This window comes from Nansenia antarctica (genome assembly GCF_963989245.1).
Source record: "Nansenia antarctica genome assembly, chromosome: 2".
Taxonomy (NCBI): Eukaryota; Metazoa; Chordata; class Actinopteri; order Argentiniformes; family Microstomatidae; genus Nansenia; species Nansenia antarctica.
The window spans coordinates 43,362,618-43,384,436 of record NC_137675.1 but is presented as its reverse complement, the minus strand read 5'-3'; the positions used below and the strand labels follow the sequence as shown (position 1 = coordinate 43,384,436).

Genomic DNA, 21,819 nt, shown 5'->3' with positions numbered 1-21,819 from the left:
CGTTGCGTCACCTCGCCACCGGCGTTGCATTAACTTGACGTTGTACCTGCTCCACCGTCATTTGTCGCATATGAAAATATAGATTTTTCCACCTCAAGTATCAGCCGTTCGTCATCCATTTCTGCAACAAGCTTCAAGCACCTGTGGTGATTAACAATTCGCAATAGCTGCGACCAGGTACGAGCTATAGAGTAGTTGGCTACGTGCATTTTCAATCTGGTGTCTTCTCTAGTAGTGGATTAACCGCTGTGGTGATTTAACTGATGATAAAAAGACATCAAGTAGACTGCAAACAGAGCAAAACAAGAAAACAACACCAGAAATCAACCAATATACAACTATAACCAACAACCAATATACAATTGTAAATATACGTTTGCGTTCGACATCAGAAATCAAACTTTGCCGAATTTTTACTTTGGACGCAGCCATCGGCCGCAACGCAACACCGCCGCACCTTTCATTGATTACAAAAGAAACGTTCCCTGGCTGACAGCAATTCCGGACGCAACGCAGACGCAACGCTCGATGGCCATAGTGGAGCCTGGGCGTTAGCTAGCCAGCTAATGTTGTGAGGTGCAGAGAGCGGGATCCTGGAATATTATGAAAATTACTGATGATGAATGATTAATTATAACTTACGTGAGGAAGAAAATAGTAGTTGTACACGTTACTGTCCATCTTTATGACTTGCACACAAGCATGAAGTCACACTACTGTAAACAGCTTGTTAAAATTCAAATTGTAACTGTCTTTAAGTTCACGAGGTCTGGCCCTCCCACATTCTCCCCAACATTCAAGTTATGGTAAAACAAATTTTCGGGGAGCCGCCATCTTGGAAATATGCAAATTAGGGGTCCAGACACACCCAATTATAAATATAAGCATTCCAATGTGTTTCTAATGGCCAAGAAACATAAATAAGACACCAAGTTTTTATTTGAAGCTAATTTGGTTCAAAAGTTATAGCCAAAACCTTTTTTCGGAGGGCGGCCATATTGATTTGGCCGCCATGGCGACCCCAGTGGTCACTGGCTCGGGCGCCCTGGCTAAATCATTAGAGCATACTCTGAGCTACATCTGGGCCAAATTCGGTGCTTTTGCACAAATTTGCACGAACATAGCCTCATATAGCCCTAAGGCCCCCAACTACCAGCCAGTCAGTCAGCCAGTCAGCCAGTCAGCCAGTCAGTCAGCCAGCAAGCCAGCCAGTCCATACCAGTTGAAGGAGAGCTAGTCAGTCCATAGCAGCTGAAGGAGAGCTAGTCAGTCCATGCCAGTTGAAGGAGAGCTAGTCAGTCCATACCAGTTGCTAGTGTTGTAGTTTTATATCATTTTATACTGAGAATTTAAGTCTCTCTACATTTTGGAGAATCTAGCACTCAAGGAAGGCCCATTTCCTTCCTGTAAGGGATGGGCCAAGATCTGTGGCGCAGTGAATAATTCTGACTATGGACAGGGCCCATAAACTTGTGCAATCACAGATTTGTATAATATGATTGGTTCCCAAGAATAGTGACCTCATGACCAAGGATAGTTCTATAAATATGAGTCCCGCCCAAGGTTGTTGTTTTTTTGCTTTTTGTCTGCTACTTTCTCTCTGCACTCATGTGACTTTGCTTACTAAAAGGCCTCTTTGGAGACAATTGATATAGGTCATGTTCTCACATGAAAATCAGAATCATGACCCGGAGCAAGTGGATGAGATTGCAAAATTGTTGCATAAATTATTTCTCTGATTTGCATTCTCACAGCCCTTTATGTAAACGAAGTAACATACGCAATCGAAGCAACAGACGTGGTAGTTGATTGGTCAAAAAAATGTAGAGGGAATTCAACAGAGACACGAATGATGGACCCACAACAACGTATGGCGTTTCTTTTTGGTGCCAGATAATGGCAAATCAAGATCAATACGAGCATGAGCGGGAAATAGATCTTCACCACCATTTATAAATAAATAAATAGGCCTACATACAAACAAACAAACAAGTGATGGGCTGTTCTTATGAACGGCAGAGAGTGGAGAACACACGCACTTGATCTAGAGACAGCTGCGAGCTTTCATTTACCGGGGGTCTCCACATGCAGCGAGCTTGTGACACACACACACGCCGACTGAATGCCCACCGACACGTTGACTGTCCTGGGACGTACGTAAAGTAGGCCTAGTCCATATAGCTGCTTTGAATTCGAGAGGTGCGCGCCCAACATAACAGGGGAATGGTCTCATAGGTTTTTTGAAGAGCAATGTAGGCTACAGATTAGAACGATCGATAGATCTGCCCGTTCGTCCCGCTCTTATCCAAAGCAACACGCATGCGCTGTTGCTTTCCTATGGACAGCCTCGATGCGTCGTTTCTAACCGGAGCGAAACCACCCTTTTCAGGCAGAGCATGCGTCGGTTGTTTGCTCCGGGAGCGACTTCGAATGTGCATTCTCACAGCTCCAAACGACGCAGAGCAAAGCGAATTTTATCCAAAACTTCGATTCCAAGTGAAGCAAATGTTCTAGTGAGAACACACCCAAGCTCTTTGTGCTTCTTTAGTTTTATTCAATCTATTAAGAATCAATTAAATCCACGACACTAGTCAGTCCATACCAGTTGTAGGAGAGCTGCAGCTGAAGGCGGGCATGGTCGGCCGTCTCGATGGTGATGATGTCGGTGAAGAAGTCGGGTCCGAGGAGCAGACACACGGCCTTGATGACGTTGGCTCTCTTGGGCTTGTCCCCCGACAGGGAGAGCACCGTGAACTGCTCATCAGGGCCCAGCATCACCCTGTCTGGCCCGAACAACACCCTGGGGGAGAGAGAGAGAGAGAGAGAGAGAGAGAGAGAGAGAGAGAGAGAGAGAGAGAGAGAGAGAGAGAGAGAGAAAGAGAGAAGGGGGGGGGGGGATGATTGTTGAAGATTGGATGATGAAGTATTTTTTTCATATATTTTTTTACCAGATTTATTGCCAGAAATCAATGTGCCAATGCAATGGCTCACATAGCCGAATGGCTAAATCACTGCTGCCTCGAACTAAATGTATCAAAAACCAAGAGTATGTTTTTTCACCAAGAAAGTACCGCCACCGATGCTGAGTCACACATATATATATATATATATTTTTTTTTTTTCTTTCCTAGCACCAGGGGAGCCACCCCTCCTAAATTTCGTTGTTTGGTACCTGTACTATAGCAATGACAATAAAGACCATTCATTCATTCATTCATTCATATCGGTTCTTGGTCAACAGCTAGAGATAGTTAAAGAGATTAAATATCTAGGCATAATGATCGACTCCAACATCACATTCAAGTCACAGGTTAAGAAGGTTTGCAACAGGGTTGAACACAGTTTAGCAAACTTTAGATATATCCGCAACTGTATGTCTCTTGAAGCAGCCAAAATGTTCATGAACGCCATGATTATGCCTATTATCTATTGCCTAACCACTTGGTCACAAACAAGCAGCACAACCCTGAAGCCTCTAGAATCACTATATAAACAATCCATGAAAATTCTTAACAGATTTCACCACTGCCACATACTGAAAAAACAAAACATTCTCAGCTGGGACAATCTAATCAAGTATGCCAACTTGTGCCTAGTCTACAAAGTTCTCCACAATCTGGCCCCACCTCCCCTCAGTGGCTTTGTAAAACAACGAGCACACACAAGTCAGATAACAAGAGGAGTCGCAAGAGGGAACTGTATTGTCCCACTGAGGAAGTCCACCTTTGGTCAGTCTGCTTTCTCATTTAAAGCTGCACAAGAATGGAACACCCTACCAAATCACATCGGGGAACCCACCACATACACACCAAATCTGCCAACACTAAAATGCCTATGAATGTGACAGTGCTGAGCTGCTTGCCTGTGCCTTTCATTGCCATGCTGTCCCACTGTCTTGTCTACGTAACCTTATGTCTATGTCTGTGTCTGTAGCAGGCACGTGCCGTGAGCTTTTAGATTGGGTAAGCATAAGATATAGAAATACACATAATTACACATACACGCTATCAGTGAACGCAGTTTCAAGGAAATGCAATTTTGATGCCCTAGAACCCGCTAATAAACTGTAGGGTCACTTTGTGATCAGATTACCAAAAACAAAAAAAACAGTTGCCAGTTTCGACTATATCAGGGGTGCTCATTGTTCAATCTTTTTTGAACCAAGATCTTTTCAAGTAGCCAGCCTGCTGAAATCTACAAGTCCAGTTTCAACATCGCAAACGCACACATGCACAACACAGACACACACCGTTTCCATCCTCCATAGTAAACTCACAACACACTTTCTTTTCACACTTTGTCACACAGGCACTTGACATCACATCACAAACCCTCCCTCTCTATCTCTCTCAAACACTTTTGGTCCAGAACCAAAGACAGCGACATTAGGCCAATCTCAGCGATTGATTAAGGAGCTCTCTCTCCAAACACAATGGCACAGGCCTACATTCAAAGGTATAAGCAGAGGAAGTCTTAAATAAGAAGCCATACCAGCAGTACAGCAGTACTCAAACCATATAAACAAGCACAGATCGCCCCCAGCCTCGCGAATCATATAAATCATATAAACCGCTCATACCAGGCTTGCTGGAACCCCCTAGCGACTCTCCCTTTCGGCTTCGGGCGGCATTTAGCCAGTAGTTCTGTTTTTCCAGTCCAGTCCAGTCTACGAAATCCCTTTAGGTCGCTGACAGTAATGTCCATGTCCATATTCACAAAATCAAGCAAGTTATCCTTATTGATTATTATTATTTAGATCGTTTGAGCTAGCTAGCAAAAGCTATTCTGCCGGGCGAGAGGTGAAATATTAAGTGAACTTGAAAGTGATAAGAGCCAATCAGTAGCTCTTATCGGAATTAAAGAACTACTGATTGGCTGTAAGCATGCTTACCCTGGCCACATTAAACAGCGGGCTGAGGCATCGGAAAAAAATTAAAAAGACATTTTCACGCATTCGAATGTACGCGAGGGAAAGCAGAGAGAGAAGTGCTTATAATGTAACGCAATGCAAGCAGAGTAGGAAGTGCTTACTCCTGCAGGTGGCGCTAAAAATACGACTCTTTTAATGAAAACAAACGGTTACATGCACTTTTATTTTAATATTTTCACGGTCCTTTTTTATTTTTTCGTTGGGTAAGCACTGCTTACTCTGCTTATATGGACGGCACGTCCTTGGTCTGTAGTGCCCATGCTGTGCTTCACCGTTGTGTGCCGCCCTGTGATGTACCCTGTCCTGGTGCATGCTGACTGTAATGTAGCTCCATGTGCTTTTAACCCTGTAATGTGCATGTTTGTGTGTGTGTGTGCATGTGTGTTGCTTTTATGCCTGCCTAACCAGTACTTGATTGTTGATTTTAATTGTTTTTATTGTTTTAGGTTTCCAAGTGCCAACTGAACATCTGGCCAGGGACTACGGACTTAAACTAGCCTTATTGGCTAACTCCGGCATATTGCATTTGTGTCTCATATGTATTTTAATATGCACTGTCCCTGTGAAATAAACAATAAACTAAACTAAACAATTGTTGGAATTGTGTATATTTTTTCACTTCCAACGGCGGCCATCTTACCTGGCCTTCTTCTCCCTGTAGTCGTAGACCTGCACAGCGGCGTTGTGGGGGACCCTGTAGGAGACCACCCTGGTCTTGTCCCGCGCCACGGCGTCTCGGGCCTGGCTGCGGTCCGAGCGGTCGGCCAGGGGGTCCCGGGTGGAGGCCAGGAGGGCCTCCACGTTCTGGGGAAGCTCCTTCTCCCACAGCTCCTCGTCCTGGGTCAGCATGTAGGTGTGGCCAATCACGGCACGCACCTGGGGGGAGGGAAGGGGGGGGTCGAGGGAGGGAGGGAAGGAGGGGGGGAGGGCATTGGGAAAAGGGAGTACGGTTTGTGTGTGTGTGGTGAGTCATGGTCACTTTGCAACTTTTGCAAATGACAGTGTGTGTGTGTGTGTGTGTGTGTGTGTGTGTGTGTGTGTGGTGACTTGCAAAGTGACCACGAGCCATGAGTCACTTGTGTTCCAGTACTCAGTAGACAGTAGACCTCTGACCTCTAGTCTGGGTTCTGTAGTTCTGACCTCTAGTCTGGGTTCTGTGGTTCTGACCTCTAGTCTGGGTTCTATAGTTCTGACAGGGTTAAATATGTTTGCGTTATCGGCCGTTACAAAGCCTCCGAACACGTCCACCCTCCAGGTATGTGACTGAGCCATCTTAACTCATTCAGTCTTAACTCATTCAGTCTTAACTCATTCATGAATGGTCCATATTCCAGAGTACCGAGAGTGACTATTCACCAAACATTCAGAAATGATGATCGTTTTGTAGTCAATCAAAGTGTTGTTGCTAGGTAAAAATACCACATCAAAAAACACTTGGCACTGTAGATGGTGAGCGCTCCCGGAACCCCCACCCAGAGCCTCACCTTCCCTGACTTGATGTCCCTGACGTAGATGCCCTCGTTCTCATCCAATGGCGTGGCCTGTCTCCGTAGCAACACCTCCACGGTGGCCGGAGGGACGTACTCGATTGGCCCACGCAGCATCCAACGGTCGCCGGGGCGACGGGGCACGCCGGCCCTCCGGGAGCGCTTGGCCCTCCCCTCCCCCAGGTCCTCCTCATCCTCCTCTTCATCACGCTGGCAGAGAGAGTGGCGGAGAGAGAGAAGGAGGGAGAGAAGGGTTATCATGGCAATGCACTGGACCGAGGGCTGGGTTTGGTATGGGAGGGGGGGCCGTGCATGAGGCATGCACTGAGTAGGTAGGAAAAGGGAGGAAGAGAGAGAGAGAGAGAGAGAGAGAGAGAGAGAGAGAGAGAGAGAGAGAGAAAGAAAGCAAGCAAGAAAAAAAAGAAAGAGAGCGAGAGAAAGAAAGAGATGATGCAGGGAAAAGAAGGAAGAAGGAGAGGGGAGAGAGCGAGAGAAAGAAAAGAATGAAGGGGGTTAAAAGAGAAAAGGCGACAGTGAGTCATGCCAGGCAAACAGTGAGCAATGTTAGAGGACAGGGAGGAGGAGTTGAAAGAATGCAGTTGAAGGGAAAGAAAAGAAGGGAAGAGAACAAAAGAAGAGTTGGTTAGAAGGGGTTAATGTGGGGAGACACAGAGAAGGGGGTACAGCGAGTGTAAAGTAATGGGACGATTAAGAATGTTGTCTTCTTTTGGCTCTACACTCCAAAGGTTGGGATTTTAAATAAATAATACAAAAGGTTAAAAGTACAGATTCTCTGCTTTTTAAAAATGGTATTTTGTATTATAACACTTTTTTAGGCCAACAAAAGTGATGGGACAAATGCATTACATATCCAAATTAAACACTCATGTTCAGTATTTGGTCGACAAATCATTTGCATGCAAGAACTGCCTGAAGTCTGTGACCCATTGACCCCACCAGACACTGGGTGTTCTCTGGTGATGCTCTGCCAGGCCTGTACTGCAGACATCTTCAGTTGTTTGTTTTGAGGATGTTAAGTCCTTAAGTCGCCGTATGTTCAATCTTCGGCAAATGAAACGCATGTTCGATACGATTTAAAACTGGAGATTGACTTTGCTAGTCAAGTTTTTATTCATTTATTTTAAGCACATTTTTCAGCACTGCTCGTGGAAAGTGTTAAAGCAGGTTGGTGGAAAGTGTTAGAGCAGGTTGGTGGAAAGTGTTAGAGCAGGCTCGTGGAGGGGATAGGGCTTTGGCGTTAGCCGCTGTCACAAATTCATCCTTTGAAATTGGCGGCTCCGTCAAAGCCCTACAATGTGATTGAGTTTTTTTTTCTTCTTTTTCTTAATTACGCTGAGTGCTTTCTTTACTTTGAATGATCTTCCAAACAGTAGATTTTTGTAGGTTTGGCAAGGCTAAGAAATCAATACTAGACATTCACAGCTGTCTTATGCCTGCATAAATGATGTAACGGGACGCATCTGATAACACACCTTCTGGGAGCGCTTGGCCCTCCCCTCCCCCAGGTCCTCCTCATCCTCCTGGCAGAGAGAGTGGCGGAGAGAGAGAAGGAGGGAGAGAAATATTAATTGACAGCTGTCATATGCCTGCATAAATGATGTGAGGGAACACACCTGATAAGCCATTTGTCGAGTGGTGTGAACCTATGGGGCTGGCTGTGGCTCAGCCGGTACAGCCGGTGTCTAATGATCGCAAGGTCGGTAGCTTGCAGGGGTTCGAATCCTGGCTGGCCACGTGTCAAAGTGAGCGAGGCACTCAACCCCTAATTGCTCCAGGGTCGCCGACAATGGCTCAATGACCCCTTGCCTAGAGCCTAAATACAGTTAGGTCCGGAAATATTTGGACATCGACACAATTTTCATCATTTTGGCTCTGTACACCACCACAATGGATTTGAAATGAAACAATCAAGATGTGCTTTAAGTGCAGACTTTCAGCTTTTGGGGGGGGGTATTTACATCCAAATCAGGTGAACGGTGTAGGAATTACAACAATTTCTATATGTGCCTCCCCCTTTTTAAGGGACCAAAAGTAATTGGACAATTGGCTGCTCAGCTGTTCCATGGCCAGGTGTGTATTATTCCCTCAGGGCTCGACATTAAGGCTTGTCCGCTTGTCCGGGGAAGTACATTTTATGTTCGGACAAGTGGACGTCCTCCTGCAGTTGTCCGATGGACAAGTCAAAACAAAAAAAGAAATCAATATGTATTAATATCTGCAAACATGAATTCCTCCTTCCGATCTGAATAGTAAAAAAAAAATAGCAAGCAAAGCGATGCCGCGCCTCATTCTCGCTATTTCAGTCTCTCGTAGTTCGTTATCGTCATAGTTCGTAAATTCGCTCAGAGCGCCAGAGCGCACACTGCGTTCAACGTCATAAAGAGACCAAGTAATTTGATTGGACAAAAGGCATTCCATGAGTGCTGATCAGATTCCAGAGCGAGTTTACGAACGCAGCCATAGTGTTGTGGGTCGCCTGTCACTAGTGCCATTCACGTGAACGCGTATTCGCTTCTTCTCAATGCCGCTTATTTTCATGTAGTTCGATGCGATCGTATATTTTAGGTTTGAAGTTTTAAGACCAGCACATCGCAATACGAACTTCAGAATGACACTAATTATAGATTTCTCAATTTGAATATAGGATAGGCTACTATCCAAAAGCTAGCAAATAAGATTGCTTCCATTGGGGAGAGACTATAGTTACAAATATTTTTTGTAAATATTCCTAGATATTCATCCCTTTTGTGGCCAATCTTAATCTAAAAGGGTTGGGTTAGGGGTTACGTTTTTAAATAATTACAAAATATTGAATACATTTGAAAATTAAGGATACATCATTATCAAATCAATAGTAGTCAAATGTGTCATTTGCATACACATACACTCACTGGCCACTTCATTAGGCACACCTTGGGGTTGGACCCCCTCTTTTGCCTTCAGAACTGCCTTAATTCTTTGTGGCATAGATTCAACAAGGTGCTGGAAACATTCCTCAGAGATTTTGGTCCATATTGACACTATAATATCACGCAACAGCCCGTCTGGCACCAACAACCATGCCAGGTTCAAAGTCACTTAAATCACCTTTATTTCCCATTCTGATGCTTGGTTTGAACTTCAGCAGATCGTCTTGACCATGTCTACATGCCTAAATGCATTGAGTTGCTGCCACATGATTGGCTGATTAGATATTTGCGTTAACAAGCAGTTGAAAAGGTGTACCTAATGAAGTGGCCGGTGAGAGTATAATATATTATTATTCATATTATTGCTTTTTCAAAATCTTTGGATTTGGACAAGTAACTTGAGCTCTCGGACAAGTAAAACACAAGTTCACTTGTCCGAAGGACAAGTACCTGAAAAAGCTTAATGTCAAGCCCTGTCCCTCATTGTTTCATTTACAAGGAGCAGACAAAAGGTCTAGTTAATTTCAAGCGTGGTATTTGCATTTGGAATCTGTTGCTGTCACCTCTCAATATGAGGTCCAAAGAGCTGTCACTTTCAGTGAAGCAAGCCATCATTAGGCTGAAAAATCCAAACAAACCCATCAGAGAGAGAGAAAAAACATTAGGTGTGGCCAGATCAGCTGTTTGGTACATAGAAAGAATGCACTGGTGAGCTCAGCAACACCAGAAGACCATGAAAAACAACTGTGGTGGATGACAGAAGAATTCTTTCCCTGGTGAAGAAAAACCCCTTTACAACAGTTGGCCAGATCAAGAACACTCTCCAGGAGGTAGGCGTTTCTGTGTCAAAGTCAACAATCAAGAGAAGACTTCACCAGGGTGAATACAGAGGGTTCACCACAAGATGTAAACCATTGGTGAGCCTCAAAAACAGGAAGACCAGATTAGAGTTTACCAAAAAACATCTAAAAAAGCCTGTACAGTTCTGGAACAACATCCTATGGACAGATAAGACAAAGATCAACTTTAACAGAATGATGGGAAGAGAAGAGTATGGAGAAGGAAAGGAACTGCTCATGATCCAAAGCATACCACCTCATCAGTGGTAGTGTTATGGCATGGGCATGTATGGCTGCCAATGGAACTGGTTCCCTTGTATTTATTGATGATGTGCCTGTTGACAAAAGCAGCAGGATGAATTCTGAAGTGTTTCGGGCAATATTATCTGCTCATATTCAGCCAAATGCTTCAGAAGTCATTGGACGGCGCTTCACAGTGCAGATGGACAATGACCCAAAGCATACTGCGAAAGCAACCAAAGAGTTTTTTAAGGCAAAGAAGTGGAATGTTATACAATGGCCAAGTCAATCACCTGACCTGAATCCAATTGAGCATGCATTTCACCCGACAAAACGGAAGTGAAAATGCCCCAAGAGCAAGCAGGAACTGAAGACAGTTGCAGTAGAGGCCTGGCAGAGCATCACCAGGGACCAAACCCAGCGTCTGGTGATGTCTATGGGTTCCAGACTTTAGGCTGTCATTGACTGCAAAGGATTTGCAACCAAGTATTAAAGGTGATAATTTGATTCATGATTGTTAGTTTGTCCAATAACCTTTGGTCCCTTAAAAGGGGGGGGGGGCACACATAGAAACTGTTAATGTAATTCCTACACTGTACACCTGATTTGGAGGTAAAATACTCTCAAATTAAAGCTGAAAGTTTGCACTTAAAGCACATCTTGATTGTTTCGTTTCAAGTCCATTGTGGTGGTGTACAGAGACAAAATTATGAAAATTCTGTCAGTGTCCAAATATATGTGGACCTAACTGTACATCGTTGTACTCTGTGCAATGACAAAGCTTGAATCCCTTTCCTTTATAACAAGTCATTGTTTATGTCCACACAAGTATTCACTGGTTATGTCCACACAAGTATTCCGTATTGCTTTGAACTTGCAAAAGCTTGTTATGAAGATAACATCTTAAAACATCTCCTGCAACAGTGTGTTCTTGGGAGTCAGTGGCACCATGCCGGCTGTTGGACGTGTGGACATGGTGGTTGGTGGTTTGGTCCGGGTACTTGACGCTCCATAAAGTTTCCCAATCACGAAGCTTCTGTCCAGATTGCCTTCTTTTTCATAGGACCCTGAAGTGTTTCCAAACGTTTGACTTCAGACAGGTTGGTCCATTAAACACTGTTTTTCTTCTTTTTTTACAATTGATTGTCAGGACCAGCTCTATTTCGGCTTAGAAGTAAGACAGTTGGGATGACGCTCCCCAAATGAAACCAAGCACGTTAATAACGCCATCTCTGATTGCCGTATCGGTTCATGGCAATTTGGAGGCTTCGAATCGGTGCAACCCCGTATTGTAGAGGCTTGGACCGATTTGCATCGGTTACAATTGTCTGATCACTCTCGGGTGACCTTAAAAAGTGTTTGAATTTCTAATTAAACCTCATGGTAATTGTTGGACTTCAAATCCAAGAACTTGGAGTATAGAGCCAAAAGAAAACATGCTGCACTGTCCCGTGACTGCAGGGCCCTGTAGAATATGACAGTGAAGGTTAGTCTTCCCTCCTTATCTGCTGAGCTGGTTTAGAGAGAGAGAGAGAGAGAGAGAGAGAGAGAGAGAGAGAGAGAGTGTGTGTGTAGTTGTATATTTGACTCCCAGTCAAATTCCATTGATCTCCCCTCCCATGCTTTAACCCTTCCCCCACTCTCTTCTCCTCCTCACCCCCCTCCCCCTCTCCTTTTAGAAGTCCAACTCTACCTCCACCCTCTCTTCCTGTGTCAGTCACGGCTCTGAACCAACACCACTCCCACTCCCTCCACCTTTTCTCTCGCCTCCCCCCTCCTGTCCTCCCTCCCGTCATTTCTCCTCGGCTGCTGACCAATTCTCCTCTTTTCTCTCTAAGGCAGGGGTCCCCACGGGCAGGGGGCCCCGCGGGCCGAACACGGCCCACCCCCACACTTGGACCGGCCCTTTGAACAACGTCGCCCCCACACACTCTCAACAATGCCAGAAACATATTTTGAAAATTAAACTTTAAATATATGTTTTAATCATATCATATCTGTATTTGATATTAAAGGTTGGCTTTCAAATTAAAATGTCCCTTAGTTATAAACTATTTTCATTAATAACATTATTAGTTAGTTTCACCCGCCCACAGAATGCGGTACATTCAACGTAACGTTCCATAGTGAACGAGCCCGGATCTGTAGCAGGTGCACGCGAGCTAGAACGAAAATTCAGAGAGATGAAAAATGGCCAAACGGTTGGTAAAGAGAAAAGTTGATTCAGAATGCAGGGTTTTTAACCAACAGTGCACAAGTGATTATTATTGTTAAATGCAAAGAAGTTTGTCAATAAATGTATGAATGTGATCGCGGAGGAGGTGTGTCCCGTGAGTCTGTCCCAAGTAGGCACCAGATGAATTGAAACAATGGGGCATAGATAATGTAGATGCCCAGCTGCAGGAGAAAACGGAAAAAAAAATCCGATATGTTCATGATCTGTGTCAAGCAGGGTTTTTCCTGCATAGAGAATTATGAGGCGGCCGCCTCCATCATATTTCTAGCCGCCTCCAGCTCTCGACAAAACTCTGACGGTCGTATTAAACTCGGTGGATTTCTGTCATTTCTGACTGCAATTGCGGCACTGCGCCGACGTGGTGGCGGGGGCGCTGTTTCGCAAATAAGTTAGCTTTCGTGTTTGCTAGTGAAACAGCTGATAGTTGATGTTGACTGCTCAAGGAGAATACATATTTGAAAGTACAGAATGCCTCAGAGCCTTATATGGCATTATATTACATTACATTTTGAATGGTCATCTGGTGCCTGAATATTGTGTTTTCCTTTACATAAATAATGACATTTCCACCATAAATTGATGCAGAAAGGGCACAAATTGCATCTAAATTCACCAGAATGCAAGAAATTAAGTGTTTGATGCTCGTTTAAGGACCCCCAGACAGCCCTGCTTCATGGGTCCCCCCGTGTATGATGAGGGTCCTCCCTCATGTATCAGACTGTAAAACTGATTATATTTAATTGACATATCACTATAGGTATAAATTCCATCCAAATTCAACTGTTTAGACTTTGTTTGCATCCACCAGTGCTCTCCTGCGCGCAATTGCTTTGCGCAACCGCCTCCATTCCACTCCGTTCCATATTATTTTATGTTAGAGACCGACCCAGGCCCCCCATCACAGAAAGGAAAAATGATGTGGCCCTCACAGAAAAAAGTTTGGGGACCCCTGCTCTAAGGCATGTGCTCTACCACTCCCCTGCACAGATTTAAAAGGAACAGACTGCTGGGTGGATGGTGTCTCAGGGTCTCTCTCTCTCTGTCAGTCGGCACACTTCCAGGTGAAGGGTAGAGAATTACAACGCACCACTCGCATCTCCCTCCTCAGCACGGTTGAACGCCTCCGCACCTCCGCACCTCCTATCCCCATCCTCACCCATTCCCTCCTCTCTCTCATCCCCCTATCTTCATCCTTCGTATCGTTGCAGGCCTCCAAAGCCCTATGGACCAGGCCCTCTTCTCCTGGATAATCAGCCATTTCTCTCTCCTCCCCCTCCCTCCTCCTCCTCGTCCCCCATCTCTCCTCACCTCCTCTGTGTCGTTGAAGGCCTCCACAGCCCTCAGCACCAGGCCTTCCTCCTCAGACAGGATGTAGATGTCCTGGATGCCCTGCTCCAGGTGCTCCCCTGGCTGCAGGAAGAACGAGCGCTCGCCCTGAGGGAGGGAGGGAGAGAGAGAGAGAGTACAGTCGTAATAAACGCACAATGAACGACTTTACGATGGCCTGAATTAATAATAAAAAATAATAATAAACGAATCCAAGACACCTGAACCGATCCCTCCTCCACTCCCTCCCTCCCTCCCTTGTTCCTTCACACGGTACAATTTAGTACCGCAGGAGCAAAAAAAAGGTGAACATCCCACCCCCCGCCCATAGGGGAGGTGGAGATGGCGGTGGAGAGAGAGAGACAGAGAGAGAGAGAGAGGGAGAGGGAGAGAGACCGAGAGAGAGAGAGAGAGAGAGAGAGAGAGAACAAAAGAAAGAAAGAACTCACCTTCACCACCCTCTTCTGTCCCAGCTGCGGCTTGCCGTCGTTGCCGACCGGGTCGAGCACCACACAGTACTGCCTGCTGGTCAGCGTGGTCACCTGCACCACGCCCACCACCTCCTCCGCCACCGAGGGGATGTGGGCCTCGCGCTCCTCCACCGTCACCAGCCAGTCCTCCCCTGTGCGACGGTCACGCCCCCCCGCGTCCCGGAAGGGCCGGAGGGCTCGCACGTGAAGCGCTTTCTGAAGGAGAGAGAGAGAGAGAGAGAAAGAAAGAGAGTGAGAGTGTGAGTGTGTAAGAGAATGTGAGAGCGAGAGAGAGAGTGTGTGAGTGAGAGAGAGAGCAGGAGAGAGAGAGTGAGAGAGAGAGAGAGAGAGTATGTGTGTGAGAGTGAGAAAGTGTGTAATAAAATGTGAGAGCAAGAGAGAGAGAGAGTATGAGAGAGAGAGAGAGAGAGAGAGTGAGAGAAAGAGTGTGAGTGAGAGAGTGTGTGTGTGAGTGAGAGAGTGTGTGTATGTGGTCATGAGCCCAGGTCTCTAGAACCACCGTAACAACCGCCTCAAAGCATGATGGAGTTGGTGTGTTACTACCTGGACCTTTCTGAGTCAACACTCTCACTGTTATATTAGCGACTTGCTATTAGCCTTGTTATATTAGCGACTTGCTATTAGCCTTGTTTACATTTACATTTTTGGCATTTAGCAGATGCCTTATAACAAAGCGACTTACAATCAATACATTTGACTAAGCAAGTGAATCATCAATCCATCAGTCGTATCAGGAAGAGTAATCTAGCTCAGGCCAGGGGTCATTGGCAGTCTCAGTGATAATAATAATAAAAATAAAAATAAAAACGTTTTTCTTCTTTTTAAATATATATAGACACTGGAGAACAGAGAGACAGTACAAGGTTATATTATTAAATATATATATATTATTATATAAGCGACTTGCTATTAGCCTTGTTATATTAGCAACTTGCTATTAGCCTTGTTATATTAGCGACTTGCTATTAGGCCTAACCCTAACCTTTACTTCAACACAGGCCTAACCCTAACCTCTACTTCAACACCAGTGGATGAATCATCTGGATATGGGCCGGTAACACACTCTTAATGATGGGTTATCATATTTCATACTCCAAAACTCAAAGAGAGAGAAAGAGGTAGAGAGAGTGAGAGAGAGAGAGGTAGAGAGAGAGAGAGGTAGAGAGAATGAGAGAGAGGTAGAGAGTGAGAGAGAGAGAGGGGTAGAGAGAGAGAGAGGGGTAGAGAGAGAGAGGTAGAGAGGTAGAGAGAGAGAGGTAGAGAGAGAGAGAGGTAGAGAGAGAGAGAGATGTAGAGAGAGAGAGAGGTAGAGAGAGAGAGGTAGAGAGAGAGAGAGAGGTAGAGAGAGAGGTAGAGAGAGAGAGGTAGAGATGTCAGACGTACCTTGTCAGTGAGGATGAAAGCGTTGACGATGTCGATGACTTCCTCGTGAGCTCCGGGTAGATACGCTCCCACCTTCCTCACCTGCCACTCCTCACCTGACACACACACACACACACAGATTTATTAGGTCAGAGGTGAAAATGCAGAGTCTCACAAATCGAGAGCTGTTTACCAGACTGATCTAGAGACAGTTTATCAACAGTTTATCATCTGCAGGAATGTCTGATGGGGAATGTCAACAACTGTGAGATGGGTGCTTATGCTTCTGCCTGTGTAAAAAGATCTTGTTGTTGGGTTGGAGTTGGTTGCAAGCTGGAATGAGAGAGAGACTATGCCTGTATCCTATATGCTGCAATTCTGTCATAAATCTATTCTCCTGAGTACCCAGAGACCCGAGGTTTGAAGTCCATCATTGATCCTGAAGAGCGTACTGTTTTACATTGAATGGTTGGAATGACACAACGCAGAGATGAGACATCTGAGATCAACATCCTCCACCATAGTCAATAACCGAAAAACACACCACTACAGTACATCACACACACACACACACACACACACACACACACACACACACACACACACACACACACACACACACACACACACACCACTACAGTACATCACACACACACACACACACACAGGGTTTTTCCTGCATAGAGAATTATGAGGCGGCCGCCTCCGTCATATTTCTAGCCGCCTCCAGCTCTCGACAAAACTCTGACGGTCGTATTTTCTACAAGCGTTGCACTCGGTGGATTTCTGTAATTTCTAACTGCAATTGCGGAACTGAGCCGACGTGGTGGCGGGGGCGCTGTTTCGCAAATAAGTTATCTTTCGTGTTTGCTAGCGAAATAGCTGATAGTTGATGTTGACTGCTCAAGGAGAATACATATTTGAAAGTACAGAATGCCATAGTGCCTTATATTGCATTATATTTTGAATGGTCATCTGGTGCCTGAATATTGTGTTTTCCTTTACATAAATAATGACATTTCCACCATGAATTGATGCAGAAAGGGCACAAATTGGTGCATATAATATCAATTCACCAGAATGAAAGAAATTAAGTGTTTGATGCTCATTTAAGGACCCCCAGACAGCGCTGCTTCATGGGTCCCCCCGATGTCAAACACCACTGGTACCACCTCCGCCTCATTTTGAGCCAGGAAAAACCCTGCACACACACACACACACACACACACACACACACCACTACAGTACATCACACACACACACACACCACTACAGTACATCACACACACACACACACACATTAATCATTTATTTCTGTCCACATAGAAACAAGTATACAAGGACACAAATACTGAAGGCACAGATGGGATGCATTCACAAACAGACATGGACAATGTCTTTCACATACAACAGGACAAGACTCACGGGTACAAGTAACACCGTCTCCGCCATATTTGGCGGCTGCCAATAATCGCAGAGATAGAGCAATACTTGCTGAGCCTTTTTGCTTCTCCCTTGGACATTCCCAGTAGACGTAGTCCTCTGACAACCAATCTGTGCACATGTCCAAGACTGCCAAATATAAAGACTAATAGCGTACACCTATAGCCTAGCTCTGAGATGGTGTCTACAAGCTGCTGGTATTTCATGACCTTAGTCATGAAGGCTTCCTCTAGGCTTATATCAAAGGTGCATGCTACCTCTAATACAGACACCTCTCTGGACTCTTCATTAACAACAACAACATCTGGTGTGTTAGCAGACAACTGTGAAAAGTGACGTTGGTCATTACAGAAATTGAACATGGATGCATTGACACAAGCATGTGTATACATTTTCACTGTAACTGGGAAGTGGAGTGATATGTCCTTTACTATTAGGCTCACAATTCTGTCATGACGTGCTATATACATTCCTTTGTAAACATAACAGCCATTCAAGATATGTGAAAGTGTTTCTGTAACCTGTTCTGTGGTGTGGTGCAAGCAATGAGGAACCTGAGTGGAGGGAAACCAAATAGAGAGGTTGAGTCTGGTAGGAAGGACTTGTAATCTGGCCTTGGTTGTGAATATGACAATGTCCTCATCGAGTGCAGTGTTTTTTAGAAAAGAATGGGAAACAGAGTGATCAGCTGTGGGAAGACATGCCAGTTTTCCCTGGAGTTTCAGACCAGTCCAGTGTTGTTGTTGTTGATGTTGATGAAGGTCCATGAGAGTCCGTCTGGCCCCTCTAGATGTTAGCTGGTGGCTCTGTCCAGCAAAGGAGGCTGTTGCACACACACACACACACACACACACACACACCACTACAGTACATCACACACACACACACACCACTACAGTACATCACACACACACACACACACACACACACACACACACACACCACTACAGTACATGACACACACACCACCACAGTACATGACACACACACACCACTAAAGTCAGGGATTAAAGCAAAAAAAAATCTCCTGACGGAAAAAGAAATTCAGGCCAAATCGGGGCCGGTGGCTTTCCGTGCGCAAAGCGTGCGATTTTCCGTTCTACGTTCTAATGCTTTGACTTTTCTTTCGAAAAATGTGAATACATTTTAATAATTAATTTTGTAACTGTTTTTAAATTTGTTGTACGGCGACCTTGAGTGCCATGAAAGGCGCCTTATAAAATAAATGTATTATTATTATTATTATTAATAATAATACATTTCCGCGTTGTATAAAATCAATGACACATCGCTAGTCAACTAACACGGCTTGTTTTGTGAGCCTGCTAACAATGTAAAGTAGTGTTCTAGTTAACTAGGTAGCAGTCCAATCCATTTCGCTGCAGTATTTTGGCTTGACTAGCGAGTTTGTGTTGTGATTCTCAACAACGTTGAAACGTAGTTTCACCCTTTTCCATAGTTTTGAATAATAAATGTGTGGACTGACGATGTAGCGCAGCCTAACTTATTCTAATAATTATTTAACGTAGTTTTATTGTGATAATTTTTTCCCCCTCCTCCCAGACAAGGTCACATTATTATTGGATTGGTTGTTTGCGTGCCGGGTGAAGTTAGCTAAACATTTAACCTGCTAGCTAGCAAGAGAAACATAATGTCACTCTCCAAAGGTCTAAAGAGGAAAGTTGACGGTGAAAACAGGGCATTTAAAGAGGAATGGACAGCGAACTATGCGTTCATCCTACCTGGTTTCATCAATGCAAAGCCGTTGTGAGAGACTCACATTTTACGTGCTCACAATGAATGTTCCCTTCCACCTATACATGCGAGTCGTCCTTTCGTCAATGAATGCGATATAGACGCACTAGAGGAATCGATTGGTGCATAAAAACCTTGAGAACTGCCGGATTAAAGTGACGCCCATAATAATAATAAATAATAATAAATTAGACTTATAGCACTTTTCTAGACACTCAAAGACGTCCATATCACCAGATAGCCAACAAATAGTGACCGATGGGAGATGCCAGTTTTCTCATTAAGTGAGATTTAATAGCCTAATATTATTTTTTCTATTTTTAATGAATGGCTCATTGTAATTATTATCCCTAGTAATGTAGCGTGTTTGCTCTGTCGTTTCAGGAGCATATAGGCTAAGCGGATTCAGCTTTCTTTTTTTTTGCGCCGATTTTGTTGTCAATGTTTTTCATAAAATTAAACTGCATTTGCTTTGTTACTGTTCACATGTGTGGTGCAGTCACATTCACATAGCCTATAAGTAAACATTAAGTTTGAATGATTTACTGAGCTGGCGTTACTTTTTTCAAACCACACCGCATGTCGGCTATTTCAGCACCACGCATTGTCCACCTATTTATCACTACGAGGGGTTCAGCGTCAGTGCACCCCGCTCTGTTACTGTCGCATAGTTGTAGCCAATAAAGGCCTATATGTAGGCTATATAGGCTATTATATATCATTTATATACCTAATACCAACATCAAACGAGATTGTATGCCTCTACAAATCATATTACACCAGGTAAAATCCGTCACAACTTGGAATAAATCCGTCGCAACTTGGAATAAATTGACGGAAATCCGTCGTAGCGACGGAGAATTTTAATCCCTGTAAAGTACATGACACACACCACCACAGTACATATGACACACACACACACACACACACACACACACACCACCACAGTACATATGACACACACATACACACACACACCACCACAGTACATATGACACACACACACACACACACACACACACCACCACAGTACATATGACACACACACACACACACACACACACACACACACAGCAGGTCTCTCACCGGTCACCCTGCGTACGCCTCCTCTGTCCACACCCTCCTTCCGGGCCCGCAGGGTGATGGCCTGGTTCTCCCTGATCACCGTGGCCTTGATGGTCTCCAGCACCGCCACCTCCTTCCTGGGGATGTAGGTCCCTGCAGGGGTCAGGGGGGTCAGGTTCACGTCTCCTGCCGAAAGCCCTATCGGGACTACTTTCCTCCTAAAAACCCAGACCCAAACTAACGTATAAATCATTAGAGATAGGATCATCAGATGCAAAAGCAGGACGCCATTGGAGACGTCACACCTTGAGGTTGTGTGTGGATACGTCACACCTTGGGGTTGTGTGTGGATACGTCACACCTTGGGGTTGTGTGTGGATACGTCACACCTTGGGGTTGTGTGTGGATACGTCACACCTTGGGGTTGTGTGTGGATACGTCACACCTTGGGGTTGTGTGTGGATACGTCACACCTTGGGGTTGTGTGTGGATACACTCAGATCATAGTTCAGAATAACACACAACCACACGATCGAGGAGATAGTCATCGATAATCTGATTAAAGCCGAATTTGGGCCCCCGCCCCCGGTTTCACATGGGATGGACTGGTGGTCTTCCTGCCTTCAGGACACATGGTGGTCAATAACCCTTAAAACACGCCGCAAGCGTCAACCTCAGCAGCGTGTGTGCGTTTCATTTTGCTGCCCATGTTAACAGGTTAGAGCAGCCATACAGCCTATGTTAACAGGTTAGAGCAGCCATACAGCCATGTTAACAGGTTAGAGCAGCCATACAGCCCATGTTAACGGGTTAGAGCAGCCATACAGCCCATGTTAACAGGTTAGAGCAGCCATACAGCCCATGTTAACAGGTTAGAGCAGCCATACAGCCCATGTTAACGGGTTAGAGCAGCCATACAGCCCATGTTAACGGGTTAGAGCAGCCATACAGGCCATGTTAACGGGTTAGAGCAGCCATACAGCCCATGTTAACGGGTTAGAGCAGCCATACAGCCCATGTTAACGGGTTAGAGCAGCCATACAGCCTATCTTAACGGGTTAGAGCAGCCATACAGCCCATGTTAACAGGTTAGAGCAGCCATACAGCCCATGTTAACAGGTTAGAGCAGCCATGCAGCCCATGTTAACGGATTAGAGCAGCCATACACACAGCTTCCTGCTTCTGAGTAGATTAAACGTGCTTCTCCCTCGCTCCTCTCCTCTCTTTTCTTGCTTCTTTTTTTATAGTTTTAACTTCTTTTATTTCTTTATTTTACGTTTTTAGAGCCACAGAAGAAACACAGCCAGTTAGAGACACAGAAGACACGCAGCCAGTTAGACACAGAAGACACACAGCCAGTTAGAGACACAGAAGACACGCAGCCAGTTAGAGACACAGAAGACACAGCCAGTTAGAGCCACAGAAGACACACAGCCAGTTAGACACAGAAGACACACAGCCAGTTAGAGACACAGAAGACACGCAGCCAGTTAGAGACACAGAAGACACGCAGCCAGTTAGACACAGAAGACACACAGCCAGTTAGAGACACAGAAGACACAGCCAGTTAGAGCCACAGAAGACACACAGCCAGTTAGACACAGAAGACACACAGCCAGTTAGACACAGAAGACACACAGCCAGTTAGAGACACAGAAGACACGCAGCCAGTTAGAGACACAGAAGACACGCAGCCAGTTAGACACAGAAGACAC

The 21,819-nt window shown here is 45.0% G+C and overlaps 1 protein-coding gene across 2 annotated transcripts in view; it reads right to left on the bottom strand.

Annotated features, from left to right (window-relative positions):
- The window catches only part of mvp (major vault protein), a 46,803-nt gene that overhangs the window by 11,325 nt on the left and 13,659 nt on the right, over nt 1-21,819 (bottom strand). The window contains exons 5-12 of one of the 2 annotated variants that reach the window (XM_080523892.1): nt 20,126-20,257; nt 15,863-15,957; nt 14,438-14,674; nt 13,971-14,096; nt 7,911-7,958; nt 6,415-6,627; nt 5,571-5,806; nt 2,603-2,800 (exon numbers count right to left, since the gene is read on the bottom strand). In XM_080523892.1, the coding sequence (XP_080380018.1) occupies nt 2,603-2,800; nt 5,571-5,806; nt 6,415-6,627; nt 7,911-7,958; nt 13,971-14,096; nt 14,438-14,674; nt 15,863-15,957; nt 20,126-20,257 (1,285 nt within the window). The remainder of the gene's footprint in view (nt 1-2,602; nt 2,801-5,570; nt 5,807-6,414; nt 6,628-7,910; nt 7,959-13,970; nt 14,097-14,437; nt 14,675-15,862; nt 15,958-20,125; nt 20,258-21,819) is intronic. The other variant, XM_080523893.1, reaches the window with a different exon arrangement.